Source organism: Doryrhamphus excisus, linkage group LG12 (genome assembly GCF_037039965.1).
Source record: "Doryrhamphus excisus strain RoL-2023G ecotype Guam linkage group LG12, RoL_Dexc_Guam_v1.1, whole genome shotgun sequence".
NCBI classification, from domain to species: Eukaryota; Metazoa; Chordata; class Actinopteri; order Syngnathiformes; family Syngnathidae; genus Doryrhamphus; species Doryrhamphus excisus.
The window spans coordinates 16,207,569-16,226,801 of record NC_136368.1 but is presented as its reverse complement, the minus strand read 5'-3'; the positions used below and the strand labels follow the sequence as shown (position 1 = coordinate 16,226,801).

The 19,233-nt window shown below is 41.5% G+C and overlaps 3 protein-coding genes across 5 annotated transcripts in view; 1 reads left to right on the top strand and 2 right to left on the bottom strand.

The window, feature by feature from the left end:
• spryd7b (SPRY domain containing 7b) overlaps positions 1–19,233 on the bottom strand; it is a 168,468-nt gene that overhangs the window by 127,903 nt on the left and 21,332 nt on the right. The gene's annotated exons all lie outside the window — the stretch shown is intronic.
• Positions 430–11,246, top strand: phf11 (PHD finger protein 11). 3 transcript variants are annotated; one of them, XM_058081558.2, is made up of 19 exons: positions 430–696; positions 2,823–2,927; positions 3,023–3,156; positions 3,837–3,874; positions 3,944–4,017; positions 5,040–5,104; positions 5,176–5,228; positions 5,299–5,363; positions 5,950–6,039; positions 6,505–6,527; positions 8,041–8,120; positions 8,216–8,298; positions 8,418–8,425; positions 9,678–9,712; positions 9,985–10,022; positions 10,303–10,408; positions 10,545–10,685; positions 10,761–10,832; positions 10,923–11,246. In XM_058081558.2, exons 1-19 carry the CDS (start codon positions 622–624, stop codon positions 10,997–10,999), a joined length of 1,362 nt encoding a protein of 453 aa, XP_057937541.2. In that variant the 5' UTR covers positions 430–621; the 3' UTR covers positions 11,000–11,246. The 3 variants fall into 3 exon arrangements, with proteins under 3 accessions (XP_057937541.2, XP_078651265.1, XP_078651266.1); XM_078795139.1 differs by lacking the exon at positions 430–696 and adding an exon at positions 945–1,113 and having other exon boundaries at positions 5,950–6,018; XM_078795140.1 differs by lacking the exons at positions 430–696; positions 5,950–6,039 and adding an exon at positions 945–1,113.
• Positions 12,230–19,208, bottom strand: rcbtb1 (regulator of chromosome condensation (RCC1) and BTB (POZ) domain containing protein 1). Its single transcript, XM_058081566.2, has 11 exons — positions 19,049–19,208; positions 17,452–17,693; positions 16,722–16,872; positions 16,484–16,650; positions 15,405–15,563; positions 15,215–15,322; positions 14,981–15,123; positions 14,690–14,880; positions 13,454–13,580; positions 13,107–13,389; positions 12,230–13,032 (listed from the first exon to the last, which is right to left on the bottom strand). Exons 2-11 carry the CDS (start codon positions 17,575–17,577, stop codon positions 12,892–12,894), a joined length of 1,596 nt encoding a protein of 531 aa, XP_057937549.2. The 5' UTR covers positions 17,578–17,693; positions 19,049–19,208; the 3' UTR covers positions 12,230–12,891.

The following is a 19,233-nucleotide window of genomic DNA, read 5'->3' as shown; positions in this document are numbered from 1 at the left end:
GTGGATCTTGCTTTGAGCCATATTGGCAATTTCCGACGGTGCCACAGGGATGGGTGACGGGGCAAGGATGATTAAAAACCACACCAAGTGATAGGGGGTTGGGTTAATTATAAATGACAACAGTTACTGATATCAATGCCTGCATCAATATATTGCAGGACAAAAGAAAACAAGGAAATTGTGAGACAATGTGACTTGGTTAATTCAACTTTGACTGCTTGTTGCGGTGTCGATGGTGGGAGACGATTCATTTGATGTCATTAATTTGTGTCAACAAAATATGAAAAAGAAAATAGAAGCCATCGGTGCACAATGTAGAAAGAAGAGGAATGAAGAAAAGGTCAAATGGGCCAAAGTCATAATAAAGTCATAGTTATTAAAATAAAAAGTCAAAATTAAGAAATAATGTAAAAAATTATGAAATAAGTCATAATTAAAAGATAAAAAGAGAAAGAAGCAGGACAGTCGTCGGCGCGGGAAGGTTTTCAGGCAAGCGGCGGGTGGTTCGAGCGTTTCAAGAAACGCTTTCAGCTGTGCAGCGTTTCTTTGCAAGGGGAAGCTGCATCCGCAAACACGAAAATCACAGAGGAAGTTGATTGCCGCCCACAGCACGTATTCAACATGGGCGAGCCTGGTTTGGTCAGGAAGAAGATGACGCCTTCGAGGACGTACCTGATCAAGAACGAAGCCAATGAGGTAGTACAGTTCAGTAAACTTTATTGTTTCCTGTATTGTAGGCTACTGAACGTACATTAAAAGAAAATTGTAATTGATTCCGATACCCTTTCAAAATGGGCATTATACTACGGTCTTCTTTATTTCTCTTTCGGCTCGTGCGGTGTGTAAGTATCGCGGTACCTAGTAGTTGTCGCTTTTTGTGGCTTAATTTCTTGCCGGACTTCCGGTGTCACGTGTCCAAACATAGTTACCCCGGATGTTACGTACGAGTATGGACTTCAAATTTGAAACTCAACCGAAAGTAAGAGTAACTTTGTCAAAATGGTTCCCGGACGTAAGCTGCATTGCTGCCTCTTTTGTGGAGGCACCGAAGAGACGACGGTAACCGGGGATCTGCTTCGCAAAGAAAATGTCACCGCTCACCAGAACTGTTTGGTAAATATTACTACCATCCCATTCTCTTGTACGGGTTGTGTTAGCAAAGCAGCTAAAGTTAGTTGGCTAACGTCATATACCATTTATGCTTGCGTTGAGTTTTAACTAACAGTGTTGACATAAACATTAGGATTAATTGGTCATTTATTTAAGTTTAGTTCTGACAGGGTAGAGTCATTTATTTAAGTTTAGTTCTGACAGGGTAGAGTACAGCGGCTGTTCATACAGTGGTTGAACACACACTGTTTACAGTCTAGCTCAAACCGAACTGTATTTCAGTTTGAATTAAACTTGACTAGTTATTTAGCCCCTATTGTAGTAGTCAGCAAATTACGATATCCAGATCATTGCTGGAGCTGGAACTAATCGATGTGGACAGTCAGTCACTTTTATTGTACATTCTGAAACCGCTTATATTTATGTCATTGTCATACATCTGTACATATTTGGATATTGCATTTTTTGGGGCTGAGAGATAGATCATTTTGTTTTGGCGGACTTTTTGATGCTTTCGCCGAGAGAAAAACGGAAATGACGTAATGTTAAAACGCCGGCCAATCGCAACTCATAGTCCGCGTCACCTTTGACGCTAAAGTTTTTTTTTTGGACGTACATATGATGTCAAAACGGTGCCAAAAGGTGAATGTGAAGTTGACTGTTGGAAAAGAAATTTTCCTTACCCTAACAATGCCAAAATGGACACTTTCGAAAAAATTTAGTTAAGTCCCTAATGAGGATAAGCGGTACAGAAAAAGCAAGGATAGACACTTAAAGTATTTCACTTTCCGTCACATACATTTTTTCCACTTCCTGTATGAAAGGTAGTATTGATAGAATAAATGCAATTAGAAAAATGATAAATTGGGAATAAATTGTTCCTATTAAATAGGAATAACATGCATGCTAGGTTAACTGGTTACTCCAAATTGTCCATAGGTATGAATGTGAGTGTGAATGGTTGTTTGTCTATATGTGCCCTGTGATTGGCCGGCGACCAGTCCAGGGTGTACCTCGCCTCTCGCCCGAAGGCATCCAGGATAGGCTCCAGCATGTTCACGACCCTCGTGAGGATAAGCGGTATAGAAAATGAAAATGAAAATTTGAATTGCCAATTAGCTTAACAAATAATTTAAAAAAAAGACAAAACATTATGGGTGTTGAATCAAAGCTGCATCAATACCTTTTGGACTTTAATTTCCTTGTAGTCCACGTGTAATCTTCATTGATGCCTTTGATAGGGAGTACTTTGGCTCCCTCCTGTTTTGTGAATTGGTGACTGAAGCACACTCATGCACAGAGGAATAGATAAGTAAGCAGCCTATACACCTTTTATCCCAGATTGCAACGTACAGTACCAATATAATGCACCACTGTGGGTGTGTTTTCAGGTTGGGACAAAATGTGATTGACAGCTGATGAATGTTGACTTTTATTTTTTTTAAACTTCACTTGTGCTGATGGACATTTTTTGTTTGTTTTTTACACAAGAGTAGGAGAAATGTGCTTTTATTCTGTGTCCCTACATTCCTACGTAAGGTTTCTACTTTTGGATAGTTTGTGGATATATAACTGTGGTTGTTAACTGTCTTTGTTATCCTCTTAATGTCTGGGCAAAAGCTACAGTATGCTCTAAATTGTCCATCGGTGTTAATGTGAGTGTGAGTAGTTGTCTATATGTACTCTTACTGATGTTCTTTATGGTTTCACAGTTGTTCTCGTCGGGTATTTATTGCAAGGATTCACCTCAGTTTGACGACCTTTTCGGCTTTTCTGTGGAGGATGTGGAGACCGAGGTGAAGCGAGGAAACAAACTGGTAAGAAAAGAAAAAAAAAACAACCCACACAAAATAAAAATAGACAAAACCATTCAATACAATAAACTTGTTTTTGTTCATTTGATTATCTCCAGAAGTGTGCCAAATGTAAGAAGAGTGGCGCCACAGTTGGTTGTGAGGTGGACAAGTGCAAAAGATGCTACCACTACCCTTGCGCAATTGAAGTAGGAGCAGAGCCTGTGGTGGATAGTAACAGAGGCGAATATGTGTGAGTCAAATGCGACTTTTTTTTTGTAACCATAGTGGCATTGTGTCTTTTAAAATGTAGTTAGTTCGGAGATTGTTTTTGTCCCATGGGGAAGCTACAAGTGGCTTTTGTTTTCACTTATCAACCTTCCTGTTTTATCATTAGAATTATGTCTTATCTTCAAAAGCTCAGAACTGAAACAGAATGGTTAGAGAAGACTGTTGCCATTTATTGATCAATTATTCATCAGTAACACAGTCAAAATGAGAGAAATAATGAATGTTTACTTTGCAAGTTGATTTCAGTGTGTGCTCCTAAAATTTAATTGAAGTATAATTTTAAGTTAGGGCAGTGTTTTCCAATCTCTTTTGAGCCACGGCACGTTTTTTTTTTCTCAACTCACGTGCATCAGTAAATCTATTGGAGGAACGAGGGAATCAACTACGTATTGCCACATGAATATTACATTGCTCTGGCAGTCTTTACACCACGGACACTAGACAATGACATAATATTTGCAGAAAATGATTAATAAATGTTAAAAAAAAATTGACTACCACAGTGGTTGAAAATCACTGACTTAAAGGCCATGGTGTTCCCTGTAAAAAAAAAAAAAGCAAAAAAAAATTTTTTTACAATTTTTAGCTTCTGTTTATCCATACTGTTTCATCTTTAAACATGTTTGTGTCTTCTTCCCATAGGCTGTTCTGCTTTGAACACTCCAAAATTGGACAAAAGAGTAAGTTTCCATGTATAAATGTATATCAAGCACACTTTAATGTAACATTTAAGGCCTGTTTATGAACAGGAAAAAATAGTTCCACAAATGAGAGTGACTATGTCAAGTCTGGATCCACGACAAGTTCAAAGGAACCATTTAAGGTAGGTTGATTAGAATGATATCTTGTCTTACTGATGCACTTTTATTTACTGTAGATACACGTGTACAATCTAATTAGATACAGTGCAACAGGCCGTTTTGACGAACCACGTCTGCCATGTGTCATATTTTCACCAGACATTTTTAGCCATCCTGCAAAGTTGGCATTGTTTCATTTGCATGTGTACAAACACTCTGATGTCATTTGGGGCCGTTGGCTGGGAGTTTGAGAGCCCTGGTCTTGAGGTTTATACAAGCAAACCCAACAGGTGGCGCCAAAACAACTTCAAGTCAAAGCCCGTCTTTCTGTCACTCACTCAAAACACACAAGTGACCTGGAAACATGCGGTCATGACACAGAAACCGGTTTTGAAATTGTGATGGCCATTTTAAGACTATGCTGATCAATGACGCAGTATCATATAGCAACTATCCATCAACAAAAGAAATATTATTCACTTTTTTTATTGCAAGCCTCCAGTTATTTCACTGATATTGATGGGCATTTTTTTAAAATCTCAAATATTTTTTCAAAAGTGTGTCTTGAGAAGGAAACGTCATCTTATATGTGGGCCAAACCAGTCAATGTAATCACAGATGATTACATTGACTTCAAATTAACATAACTCCTCCTCTGATGTTTGCTAACTTGGTAATAATCTTTGAGACACTTTTTCCAACAGATCTCTGTGTCATGAAGTCACTGATTTGTGTATGCATGAATGATAGGGAAAAAATAGAGTCGCTTGGGGGACAATTCATCTGGTGCCACTTGTTGGTTTGCATGTAGAAATGTTTAAATTAAGACAATACATAATACTCTAGAGAGAAAAAATACAGTCTTGTATTCCAGTCAATATGCAAATTATTGAAAATTGAGCATTTTTGATGACTATTGTATCTCTTGATTTGTATTGGATCTCAGATTGTGTAATGTAGTGACAGCTCCTTTAAGCAAATGTCTTTCAAATGAAAACCTTCAGCTTGAGGTAAAGTAATGACATTGTATTCTTCTTTGGGGGAGTTTTGCCCTACCTGTGAGAAAGAGAAAGGAAATGTCAACTTGGAGTGTTCATCTCTCACCTTTATGTGAGTATTATGATGGCACAATACATGTGTACGACCACAGGGGCCGTCATTAACCATATGTGTGCTTTCAGGCTGTATTGCGATAAACACTCCATGGCATCAAACAAAAAGGGAACGACTTCTGGTGAGACAAGTACTTTCTTCAAACGTTTGATCTGGTTGATTTGTAAAAATGTAATATCCTGTGTCGACAGGTGATTTAACTGCAACCTTTCTCCGCTCTGACTCATGCCCGAATCAGCCTGTTGTCGCTCTAAAGGTACGAGTCCAATTAATAATGGTGTCATGAGATCTTGTAAAATCCATCCCCGCTCATCCGCAACCTCGGCATCCTCCTGGACCCTACCCTTTCTTTTGAACCCCACGTTAAACAATTAACCCGGACAGCAAGGAAATAAAACAATTTGAGAGACTGAAATCAAAGCCTTCTTTTGGCATTGTTAAATGTTTTAAAAATGGTTAATTGAATACCAAAATAGTTAGTTGATATATTGGATAATGGATTAATCATCAATCAGTCAATCAATACAGCCGACAACAACTCCCTTCTCCATCGGCACCTCCCTCACCTCACTTTCGTAATCTTGGCCTATACCCGGACAGCACCCTCTCCTTTGAGCACCACATCACCCTGATAACCTAAATAACCTTTCCTCCACCTAAACGCATAACACAGCATACAGTAGTTGGTGTGACGCTTTTGTGTGTACTTTGTACTTCCTGCTGGCAGAAAGTACACGGGACACACAAGCGTCTTATTCACTTGCAAGTCTGTGAGCTTTTGTGATTTTCTTACGTTATTTTTATATTACTGGACGCTGCCCAAACGTCCTGCCTCTTCCTAGGAGTTTGCCAAGAAACCTAAGCACCAGAAAAAGCTGCAGGAGAAGGTTGAACTTCTGGATATGTTAAAGGGAGGTAGAACTTTTGCCGCCGTAAGTCACCCTTGTAGAGTCAGCCGTAAGTCACCCTTGTAGAGTCAGTAGAAGCACTCTTTTATACATAAAGGACAAGAGAAAAGTAAAAGTGTCAACTTGTGCTATGCCCTATATTTCTTCATCATTGTCACACTGCACAATACATTCCATCATCATTAGTGGTGAATACCTATATCTTTACTATTTCAAATGCAGAGATGAATCAACTTCAAGCTAGTATGTTTTGAAGGGGGAAGAGTGGGCTTGTGTAGCATACATTGGCACCTCCATACAGGAGTATAGCCCACACATTAATGGTGTCAAAAATAGACATTTTATGTTCTGTCTCAATGACTAACATTTAGCACGGGTGGTCTTGCCACTTAACAGCTCTTCTTGGTGAGACAAGAAGCGAAGGTATCTGCTGTAAATGAAGTATTTTTGTTGTCATGAAATGATTATTGTGCACTGTTCTTTTTACAGAGACATCAGGTTTGTACTAACAAGTAAGTGTGTCCGCCGTTTTTGTACATTAGCATTGCCATGATTTAAAGAAAGTATTTATATAAACCGTTTTGAGAAATGTTTACAGACAAAATTAATGTCTGACTTAACGATTCATTCATTTTCTACCGCTTATCCTCACGATGGTTGCGGGAGACGCTGGAGCCTATCACAGCTGTCTTCGGGCGAGAGGCGGAGTACACCCTGGACTGGTCGCCAGCCAATCACAGGGCACATATAGACAAACAACCATTCACACTCACATTCATACCTATGGACAATTTGGAGTTGCCAATTAACCTAGCATGTTTTTGGAATGTGGGAGGAAACCGGAGTACCCGGAGAAAACCCACGCATGCACGGGTGGAACATGCAAACTCCACACAGAGATGCCTGAGGGTGGAATTGAACTCCGGGCTGGATATCATCTCTTAAATTAAACTCTTATGAGCTATTTATTCATTCATTCATTTTCTACCGCTTTTTCCTCACGAGGGTCGCGGGGGGAATGTGGGAGGAAACCGGAGTACCCGGAGAAAACCCACGCATGCACGGGGAGAACATGCAAACTCCACACAGAGATGGCCGAGGGTGGGAATTGAACCCTGGTCTTCTAGCTGTGAGGTCTGCGCGCTAACCACTAGTCCGCCGTGCCGCCCATGAGCTATTTATGTTATCAATAAATCTGTCCAAACAAATGTACCAGTAGTTGTACCAGGCATTCAATCCAACATGACAATAAAAAATAATTACACATAATTAATTCCTCAATAGCTCTGTATATAACCGGGAATACCGGTAGTACTGGTAATCTGAATACCTGAATAGCATTCAATAGCATTTGCCATCAAAAAGTACAGATACACAATATATGAAAATGATTATGCATAAACAAAGTCAAGGCAACATTAAAAAAAATGGGCTGAATTCCCAATTAACTCATTCAATCCCAGCAGTTTTTCAAAAGCTGTCCCCCTTGGTACAGGACATTTTTGATGATGTTGACTGATTTTTCATGGCACACGGTATATTGTGTTCTTGGGACATACCATTGGTATATACCAAACGAAAGATTGGGCTCTTACCATTCATCAGAAAAGACAGTTTGTTTCTACCTTTTTCCGTTCTTTAGTGATCAGCAGTAGAAGATACAAAAGTTGCCACAACATACATATGTAAAAATACATACATGAGTTCATCATAAAATCATACAAACAAAAGTGTAGAAAACACATTTCTATAATGGAATTCATGAGACAAAGCAAAGCCATCAAACAATTACCTAGTTTTACCTTAGTTTATCCATAATTGGAATAATAAGCAACATAAATGAGGAGAGGAAGTTGAATATCAGCTGACTGATATCGTATGATATCTACAAAGTGACGTTTATGTGATGGACCCAACCTACCATCACGATCGACGTAATGGGCGACCCTGGTGTATAAATCTCTGTAACTTCATATCGACTGTGTTGCTATTGAAACCTTGCTCGTGTTACGACATCTCTTACAGACAGGCCGATGCCCCCCCCAAAAGGAAACGTCAAAGCTTGAGAAGGAAGATACAGAGCCTATTAGACTCCTCATGTTCAGGTATATGTGATGAGTTGCTTCGTTTTTTCCATTTCCATTTACACAAATGGGTGGAACTCAACCCAAATTAATACCCCCCCCAAAATGTGTCACAGGTGACGAGGAACCGCCTCACTCATTTGCACCCATACAGGATTCAGATTCCGACATTAGTTCCGACTTGGCTTCAATGGACCAAGTAAGTCTCGACTGTTTACATCATCATTATCATCATCATTATTATCGTCATGTGACTGTGATTACTCATGTGACACACATTTCTTCCTTTTGTCTGTTTCCTGTGCGGTGCCGCCTCAGTCCGTCAGGTAGGACCACTGCTTCCCTACCAAATACTGTGGAACCTTGGTTTTCAAACATTGCTTTGGTTTGCGTACACTTTCTTAGTTATTGTACAACATTGCATGGTAATAAGTACTCAGTTTGTTGTACTGTATTATTCCACCAAACTCAAAGTCCCCAATCAAAGCATTGTCTTTGCATTTTTTAAAAAGTTGAATTACTGTTAAATAACTCGCTGTAGAGGAAGTAAGAAAGTCAGAGACTAGTTTTTCTCAGGTTTTGATGCAAATTTGTAGCAACTGTTAGCTGTTGTCTGCTTATTTTATCCACTTGGATTACGGATTCTGTCCTGCTGCCATGTAATCAGCATTTGGATTTTCAAGTCTCTGGCTTGGATTTCGGTGCTAAAAACCGATTCTGCACATCTGCCAACTTGACCAACTCGACCATTCTGGTTTATTAGCTCCAGCTACCAGACTACTCCAGGATCAATCGGTATATCCTAGCATATACACAGAAGCTTCTTGTTTCTTTTTGGTGGCTTAGGGTAAGGGTTGGGATTTGAGTATCTAACATACCGACTCTCATGAGATCGTTTAAATCTTTTTAGTTTGATACTTGTAGCGGACGCCCCGGGTTCGAATCTCCACTACTAAGCATCATTGGTATTCGTCAGAGTTTGGCTTAACTTCCATTCATTCATTCATTTTCTGCTTATCCACACGAGGGTCGCTGGGGTGCTGGAGCCTATCCCAGCTGTCTTTGGGCGAGAGGCGGGGTACACCCTGGACTGGTTGCCAGCCAATCACAGGGCACATATAGACAAACAACCATTCACACTCACATTCATACCTATGGAGAATTTGGAGTCACCAATGAACCTAAGAAAACCAGAGACATGCTAACCTACATGCTAACCTACATGCATTTACTTCATTAATGCACAATTTGCATATGCAACCTGATTAATGTTCTACATCGGACTTCCTCTAAGCCAGGGGTGTCCAACTCGTGCCGCTGAGGGCCGAGACAGTACAGGTTTTCTTTCCAGCCGGTCACTAAAGCAGGTGATTTTAATGATGAGCCCTCCTTTGGTTTGAGGGAAGGAGCTCGTCAATGAAATTACCTGCTGGAGAAAATTGTGGGAAAGAAAACCTGCAGCGCTTCGGCCCTCTGTCGACACACGTGCTATAAGCTATCAGGGTATGCTAGGTAGCCATCCACATGCATAATCAACTTTTTAATTGAACCACATTTAAAAATGTTCTTCTCTTTCAGGGAAGATGAAGTGACCTGTGCTGGAGCCTACAAAGGTACTACATACATACATTTTGAATTTTGAGTTTTTCCTTGGGGGTCCAAATCAGGGAATGTTGTCTATTGCTGCCTGCTTGTAAAGCCCTTTATGGCTGTTTTGTGATTAAGGGCTATATAAATAAACTTGACAAAGAGAGAACCTGACATTTGACAAAACCTGACATTTTTCTACGTGTGATCATAATATACATCATATGCTTGAAAACAAATATTTACACTATATGTCACAAAACTCATAAGTAACATATCTGCCTCTTTCTCTCCCCAGAACACCAGACAGCAGACATGAGTGGAGATGTGGACCCTGTAAGTTCTACTTGAACGCTCGGAAATGTTTGGAAAATAGCATTGATTTTGCCTGCATCGCACACTTAAACACAGCGACGTAAATAACACCCTTCAAAAGGGATAAGATTTTTACTACAGCAAAGCATGCTGGGAAACTTGTCATTTGCCCATTCCACACTTTTAAAAAGGGCTGGCCAAATATAAGTTAAAATACTATAGTGCTTTTAAGTGCAGGAGGAACTTTAGTTGTGTGCAGGGCTGCATCAGACACCTTGTTAATATCAATGTTCCCTTTTAGGATGCCGAGTCTCTTCCAAAGGAGCTTCCTGCGATGACATTGTCACCAGCCCCTCCCACTGGGAATAATTCCACTGCAGCAGAGGCAACACATGGGAAAAACAAAGGTATATTTCTACTCTTTGTTTCTAGACAATGTAGGTTTTTATAATGGGAGGAGTATACATGTACTATTTAATAGAAAGACCCAGGGTCATTCATATTGATTTAAGAGTATTAATATTACTGATGTCCTGTCTTTAGGAACGCCCCCCGCTTTGGACCCTGCTAGCTTCTGGAGAAGCTGCAACGCAGCAGGCTGCACACAAGCCATCTTCATGGATTTAATCATGGAAATGAGCAACATCTCCACGAGGATCCAGTCGGACCAGGCCAGCCAGGAAGGTGAGCCAAGTTCCGTACACGTGAAAAACTGATTTCCTACCAGACTTCCAAAGATGTTCTGCAAATGCACTGCAGATTACGACACCGCCCTGAAAGTCATGATGGCTTCTGGCAAGCTGACGCAGCTGGTGAGGAAACAGCAGAATGGTGAGTTGAGTATTTTTGCATCGTTCAGCAGGTAAACTTTTGCTTTGTTTTTAACCTTCTAACTTGGACTTTTGTTTTTGCTTTTGACAGCATTGATAGGTAAACAAATGGAGCTGCAAAGGTCACTGGCAGCCATGCAGGAAGTAGAGTCGGCGCTGATGAGATGACATCACCACTTTCATGTCTGAAAGTGGTCCTCTCGTTTTTTGAAGAATGTGAGTGTGTATGTGTTTTTGTATTTAAACATACAGTATTAACTGTTGTCGTCTACATGCTGAGATATGAACATTGAGAGGACCATCAATGTGAGTTATTTATTTTAAATTACATTTTCATACCGACGTCAGAAATGTCTAACTAGCACTTCAGAGGACTCACTGAAATGTCCCTGTTTTGGTAATACAATAAAATGAAACTGGCATTCTGACTTGTTTTTATTTCTGCTTTTTAAAAAAGTTCATAGATTTAAAGACTGGTCTCCATTGGAATGAAAGCGTCACAGCAGGAGTGCAGCTGTAAATTCTGAATACTTAGCCACAGTAAGTGAAATACCCGAAGTAGCTAACCTCATTTTTTCACCTCTCAATTATCTGTTTTAAGGCTATAAAACTCCTCACCGTATACTTTCCTCAGATTTCTGTCTTATATAGACACTGTCAAAAATAGTTCAAACCTTCATTTGAATTTTATTGTTAACTTACCAAATTATTAAGTCACTCACACATATTTCACTCTTTTCACCTTTTCGTCATCATAAGTGTTGTCGCTGCTGCTGTTGTGGAAGGAACTAGCATAAGTATGTGTATCAATGCGCTCAGCAAAGTTTGGGTAGTGTTTAAAATCATCAAAATACGGCAAGATACCGCAACTATTACATGTTATTATCAGTGTACGTGTTAATGTTTGATCACAGCATGTATGTATATCAGACGATCCAACGTTGTTAGAGGTATTTTCGAGGGCTTCATAGTCAAAATAGTTGTATCCAAATGACCGCAGTGTAAGCTTACTGAAAGTTAGCTTGTCCACGAAAAGTTTGAAAAGTACACAAATATATATCTTAACTCATGGTATTAAAAATCACAACCATAAGTGCTAATTTATTATTTTTCTTTAACCATTATACCAAGTTGTTCTCCAGTCGTTTGTAATGGTCATCAAAAACTGGTTATAGTTTTACCTTTGAAAGTTTAGCACTTGTTACCTGAAGCATCCTGTGATGTTGTGGGATCTTTCCACAATGAAGAATGTGTTTTTATATTTAAACTTCATCATCATACAAGAGGAAAGGGCATTGGAGAACAAGCTGTTCTTCACTGGCATCTTAGAGTTAAACTGTGGTAGTGGACATGCTGAGATTTCATGGAGAGTGACAGGGTCATTGTGTCAGTACTAGGTACAAAGATGTCTGACTCAATCAACGTGAGTCTTTTATTATTCATTTTAAATGACATTTTCATACAGAGGTCAGAAAGTGGTCAAACTGGCACTTCAGAGTACTCCCAGGACTGTCCTTGTTTTGCTAATCCAATGAAATGAAACTGGCATTCTGACCTGTTGCTTATTTCTGCCTTTTAAAAAGACAAGTTAGTGGATTTAAAGACGAGTCTCCACTGGAATGAAAGTGTCACAGCAGGAGTGCAGCTGGAAATAAGTCATTATTACAAAATGTCAGACTGAATCAATGGAGAAAAGTCTCCCTAAAATGTCATGAGTTCAGTTCCAACGTCAGAAAAAAAAAAAAAAGCTTTGTAGTCTAGTCGCACAAAGCAAATTTCCACTCCTGTAACAGACTGAATGTGTCTGGTAACCTGAGGTCCAATCGTCAGAGCAGCTATGGAGGCATAAGTGCTAATAATGCTAATAATAATAATAATAATAATAACAAAGCTGTTACTTCCAGATGGCGCCTGTAGATGTTGTGTTTAGAGAATAAAAGTGTTTTTTTAAAAAGTGCAAAAACTTAAATAAGTTGGTCAGCAAATATTGCAACATTCAAGTCTTTAGAATTGGGAGGGGCGTGGTGTCCCTGAACGCATCGTTGATGTATAGCTCCAGATCAATTCTTGAAGGCGCCGCAGCGGCTCGCTCGACATATGAAGTCTTTGAGCAGGTTGCCGTCGATCTGCCAGAAAGCCGCCGTCTGGGTCACCTGGGTCAGGTGGTTCACGCAGAATTTGAAGCAGAACTCCTCCAGGTCCTGGATGAAACGATACAAAGAACTAAGAACTGAAGATAAGATGGATTATGATGGAGTGAAGCGCGGAGGCCGACCTCGGCGTCGTAGCGAACGGCGGCAGACAGCAGGGTGAAGGCGTTCTCCACCGTGATGCCCCTCTTGATGATGTGCTGGCATAGACGCTTCAGGCGGTTCTCGCAGTAGGAGGTGGCCAGGTCCAGCAGGCCGATGGCGTCCTCTGGAGGCAGCTCCACGTTGTCCGTGTAGAGGAACTCCAGAAAGGAGCGGTATACCGGGAAGGAGAACTGGTCGATCTCTATCACCTCCTTCGTGTCTTCGTTCCAGTGCGACTGGAACATGGAGCGGAAGTGTTCGCACCTGTAGCACACACGCAAAGACCATGCGGTGGATCCACTCGTGGAAACACTCTGACTTTCCCTACCTGATCTTGAGGACTGCTTTGTGTACGTAGATGTATTTGCCATCTACGCAGAACTTGAGGTCAGCCGTCTCTGGGTTGTCAAACTCCTTCTTCAGAGACTGAGCCACCGTCAGGAAGTCATCATACTCTTAAAAAAAAAAACAAAAGTGCTGAGTTATGTCCCAATCTACTCCACCATTGTGGTACAGTCCAGTGCAGGGGGGCTCTTTCATGGAAGTTGGTAGAGATACAAGGGAAGGGAATCACATGACATGTATTTTGATGTACTACAAAAATCAAAGAGCAATGACCGTTCTGACATCCTGTGTACGTGAATGCTGGAAAATAATATTCCCTGTAGGACGGAGGGGTCACATACAGAAAAACTGAAGAGTGTGGGAACCGCTTTGATACATTTGATGCTAGAAACAGTCTGATGTGGGTCAATATATGCTAAGTTATCTTAGCTTTATGTGATAAGTGATAAAGGATTCACGGTAACGGTATTCTTTACAATACAATACAATATATATATATATATATATATATGTAGGGCTGCACGGCTAGGAGACCTGAGTTCAATCCCACTCTCGGCCATCTCTGTGTGGAGTTTGCATGTTCTCCCCGTGCATTTTCTCCGGGTATTCCGGTTTCCTCCCACATTCCAAAAACATGCTAGGTTAATTGGCGACTCCAAATTGTCCATAGGTATGAATGTGAGTGTGAATGGTTGTTTGTCTATATGTGCCCTGTGATTGGCTGGCCACCAGTCCAGGGTGTACCCCGCCTCTCGCCTGAAGACAGCTGGGATAGGCTCCAGCAACCCCCGCGACCCTCGTGAGGATAAGCGGTAGAAAATAAATGAATGAATATATACCGTATTTTCTGGACTATAAGTCGCTCAAGGCCAAAAATGCATAATTGGGTAGAAAAACATACATAAGTCACACTGGAGTATAAGTGGCATTTTTTGCGGGTAATTTATTTTACAAAACAGACATTACATCCTCTTGGAAGGCAAGTTCTAACAATAAAAGAATAGAGAACAGGCTGAATAGGTGTAAGATATGCTAACATGGTTATTCAGCTACACAAAAAATAAACATGAACAGAAAAGGTGTCCAATGTTTATGTAACATAAATATTAATTTACAAGTCGCTCTAAAGTATAAGTCGCAGGAACAGCCAACCTATGAAAAAAAGTGTGACTTATAGTCCGGAAAATATGGTATATACACGCAATATACAATACAATACCCATGGTCAGAAGCCTCCACATCACAGAGGGCGTGGCAAAGCAGGCGAAGACGTCGTCAGTGCAGGCGAAATGCGTGAGGTGGGGCAGCAGTATGGATTGGCCCCTGCACTGGCCCCACATGTACACCTGGCCGCTCTGGGTCTTTGCGGCTGATGTGTGTGTGGAGTGACAGGCGGCCACCTCCACGATCCTACACAAAGCAGAAACATAACAGTCGGTGATGATGTGTGGATGGAGAGAGAGAGAGAGAGAGAGAGCGGGAGGGAGGAGGGAAGTGGTCTTGCTCGGACCTCTCTTTGTCAGTCATGATCTGAACCGGACTCAGCTGGTTGCTCTTGTTCCCCGTGCCCAGTTGTCCATACGTGTTGGCCCCCCAGGCGTAGAGGAAGCCTTCATCGGTCAGTGCTAGTGAATGCGTGTAACCACACACAATCTAGCATGGATACAGAATCCAACATTAGCTACACCTGTGTTATGTAACGTCAAGTGTGTGTGTGTGTGTGTGTGTGTGTGTATCTGCTCACTTGTTGCACACACAAACCCATGAGACCAATGAGTCGACACGGGGTGAGCTGGTTCCCGTTATTTCCAAGTCCAAGCTGTCCGTTGCCGTTGTAGCCCCAACCAAACACCTGCCGACAAAACGTTAGCTTAACAATTTGCGGCGATAGCAGCAGCAGCACCAAAAGTGACGATAAGACGAAGGTCCATCACCTCTCCATTGTCCACCACCGCCATGGAGGAGGTCTGTCCACACACGATGCTGACAGCCACTTTGTTCTGAAGGAGGCTGGAAACTCGGCGCGGGTGCGGCTGGTTGGCTGTGGAACCAGAACCCACTTGGCCACAGTTGTTGTACCCCCACGCGTACACCTAGCAGGCAGCCACAGGTACAAGGAAGACAGCCAATCAGCAGGGAGTAGAGATCAAAATGACGCCCTGACATTGGCCACATTCAAACAGCATTGGAGAGAAACTTTTATTCAATTTAAAGATTCATTTTTATTTTATTAATTTTGACAGTTAGACGGTGATTGAAGTACCCCCTATGCAATTGACGTACCCCTGGGGGTATGCGTACCTCACTTTGGGAACCACTAATGTACTGTGAATGTTATGCTTTATTATCGGTACTAAGAGAATTTATGACATTTTATTTAAACTTTTCAGAAAAAGGGGCTGCACGGCGGAGAGTGGTTAGCGTGCAAACCTCACAGCTAGGAAACCCGAGTTCAATTCCACATTTGGCCATCTCTGTGTGGAGTTTGCATGTTCTCCCCGTGCATGTGCGGGTTTTCTCCGGGTACTCCGGTTTCCTCCCACATTCCAAAAACATGCTAGGTTAATTGGCGACTCCAAATTGTCCATAGGTATGAATGTGAGTGTGAATGGTTGTTTGTCTATATGTGCCCTGTGATTGGCTGGCCACCAGTCCAGGGTGTACACTGCCTCTCGCCCGAATACAGCTGGGATAGGCTCCAGCACCCCCCGTGACCCTTGTGAGGCTAAGCGGTAGAAAATGAATGAATGAATTTTCAGAAAGAAAATGTGCAAATGAAAAAAAAAATGAATTATATTGAGAAAAAATCAGCCAATGTGTGTGGGAGTGAATGCATACATCCTATATGTCATATCCAAGAAGATGACTTACTATACAATCCACATACAAAAGTACTAATAACTTGTTATGGTCAGAGAGTTCAAAGTTGCATTGATTATAGATGTGTACCTAATGTAGTGACCCGCTACTCGGCCAGTAGTACGACTCAGCAATTCGAAGTAACAGTACATACCTCTCCAGAGTCGGTGAGAGCCATGGAGTGGTGGGAGCCACAGGCTACCTCTGTGACCTTCTTATTGAGCAGGCTGGCTGACACGAGCACCGGCGCCACCCCTTGGTTGGTGGTCCCATTGCCCAGCTGGCTGTAGCCATTGTGTCCCCAGGCGAAGAGCTCGCCGTCTGACACATCAGTAAAAAGTCTTTAAACTGAACTTTAACTACAAAAAAAATAGATATTTTGGTAGTCATACCCTCAGTGGCCAGGAGGACGTGCGGCCCGCTGCCGTAGCTCATGCTGACCACCTTCCTGCCACTCAGGAAGTCCAGCTTCTTTGGTACGATGGTGCTTTGGCTGTCTCCAGTGCCGAGGCAGTTACTGCAGTTGAGTCCAAACACATATACCTGGAGGGCGGGGGGACATATAGCACACCAGGACAATAGCTAAAGGCTCCACTTAACACCTTCTTTCAATAAGCGACAGCGGCTCTAACAACATTAATAGCTGTGGCTGTAGGCAGCTGCCTAATGTTTGTTTTTTTTTTGGACTCCACAAGATGGCAGTAGCTGCGTTTGGGTGATGAGCAGCTTTATCTTTCCTCTGTTTTCACCTCAGCATAAGCTTGAAAATGTCGGCTGAACCACTCATCGGTTAGTGTGAAACTATTGTGTTGCTTACAACTCATCAGTGGTAAAGCTAGCTGAAGTTTGCTCATTAGCACTAAAACAACATTGGTTGTATTGCTCCTGTGTTGTACAATATACTTGCTAAAATGCCCATGTGGTCACTTTCTCATGCACTCCAAGTCATTATTATATTTTTAAAATGAAATTAATTGTTATATATACTAAATAGGGGTGTGACTAGACACAGCTTGGCACAGACAGATTGGTGATACGTTTTTGTGTTTTTTTTAAAGGGTATTTTCATTTTTATAATTCATGTTGCAATATTCAAGGAATGTGGTAGTTTTGAACCCTCACCTCATCGTCACCGGTGATGAAGATGGCCTCGTTGGCAGACGCTCCAAACACGCACGCTTTCCAGATGGAGGCCAGCTCCTGGGGCGACATCAGGCTGAAGAGAGGCCATTTGGTGACGTCCACCATTTTATGTTCTTAGGAGCTGGCGGTGGAACAGAGCGGCAGGGCGGGTAAGTAGGACCCTCGAAGCAAAGCCAAGGAATGGAGGACAGCCGGTCAGGTGGTGGTGAAGGCTGACGGTGCTGCAACATGAAGATGTGTCAATATTTTTACATGAAACAAACTTCACACATGCGCCGAAAACATCAGATTACTGCAAAAAATGTGCATGCCGCCCCTGGGACCTCACTAAAGAGATTAGGAGGATGTTGGATCATGTGACCCTGCAGAGGCTGGCCCATTATGAGCCACACTAACTTAATGGCTTTTATGAAACTAGCAAAAAATATATACACTTTTTAAAAAAAAGTTTATCAACGGCAGAGAGTACAAGGCATTAATAAGCTCAAGTTTTTTTTTTTTAAATAATTTACTACTAAACATAAATACACAAAACATTGGTAGTGCCTGCTACCTTGTTGTATCGGGGTCAATGCTGACAACGCTGGCAGATTTTGCACTACAACACAACATTCTATTTTACACAAACAATGCACTGTAAACCTCAGCTTTACAGATGCCATATCTGCTTTGCAGGCTGTGTGTGTTGTCAATGTCCGCACATAGTACATGGTGACACCGGTCATCGAAATTTTGCTCACGATTAATTGCAGCATATTGTCTATTAGAGTGGAGGCCACATATTTCAGGAAATTGGGTAATTATTCTTCAAGTCATTGCTAAATTTGCAATATTCCATCCTGCGACTGGTAGATATTTCAATTGTGAACTCATCTGCAATCAACACCAATCAGTAGCATTGGAAAATTCCAAATTACATAATTTCCACCTTTTTGCACGGCTCACAAAAAACGCTGGATCTTTCGACTAATATCAGATTTTTGTTGCTTAAAAAATACATGTAAAATTAATTTATAAGGCAAAACTAGTTAAGATGTTTACTGTTCATATATACAGTAAGCTCAACATGAAAATAAGTATTGTTTGGTACAATTCCCCAGATAGTTTATGCGAATCTCCAGTGAAAATTGCCATTCAGAAAAACAAAGTACCCGAGCTTTTGTTTCCTATTGCTCATTTTCCTCACCTTTCTATCGTGCTTGTTCCCGCCTGCTTCTTTTCAGTGTTGGTACAACACAACACAACACAACACATTCTCAGCAATCATGCACGACCGACGCATCACTGCGAGCTAAGTAGCTCCGCTTGCAGCTTCTCAGAGAAGGCGTACATTCTACTGCTAGGGATTATAAAGAAGCTCCTTTCCTGTATAAGGCCCGTATTAACAGGACGGCTGACAATTGGAAGCCATTGTTCCGAATCCAATTGTGTTAACAGGGGGCCATAAACAAAAACAAAAGTGTGACGCCGAGTACTTGCTGGAAAGTGGCGGCTAAGCTAGCTAGCTAGCTATTGTACTTAGCTTCAAGTAGGAAGAAGCCACATAGTATTTCAAACGTGTTTTGGCGAAACTTACCTTTTTTAAATGGGCATGTCAACTGTTGTGGAGCGGCTCTACATGTCACTCATCATGACTTCATGCCATGTTTACCGCGGCTGGAAGAAAACTCCACTGATTTCCAAGCCCCCTCTGGCTATGCGGAAGTCACGTGACGACTCAGCCAAAGCAATCGATCCCAGAGTTGGCCGGTTTGGATGCAC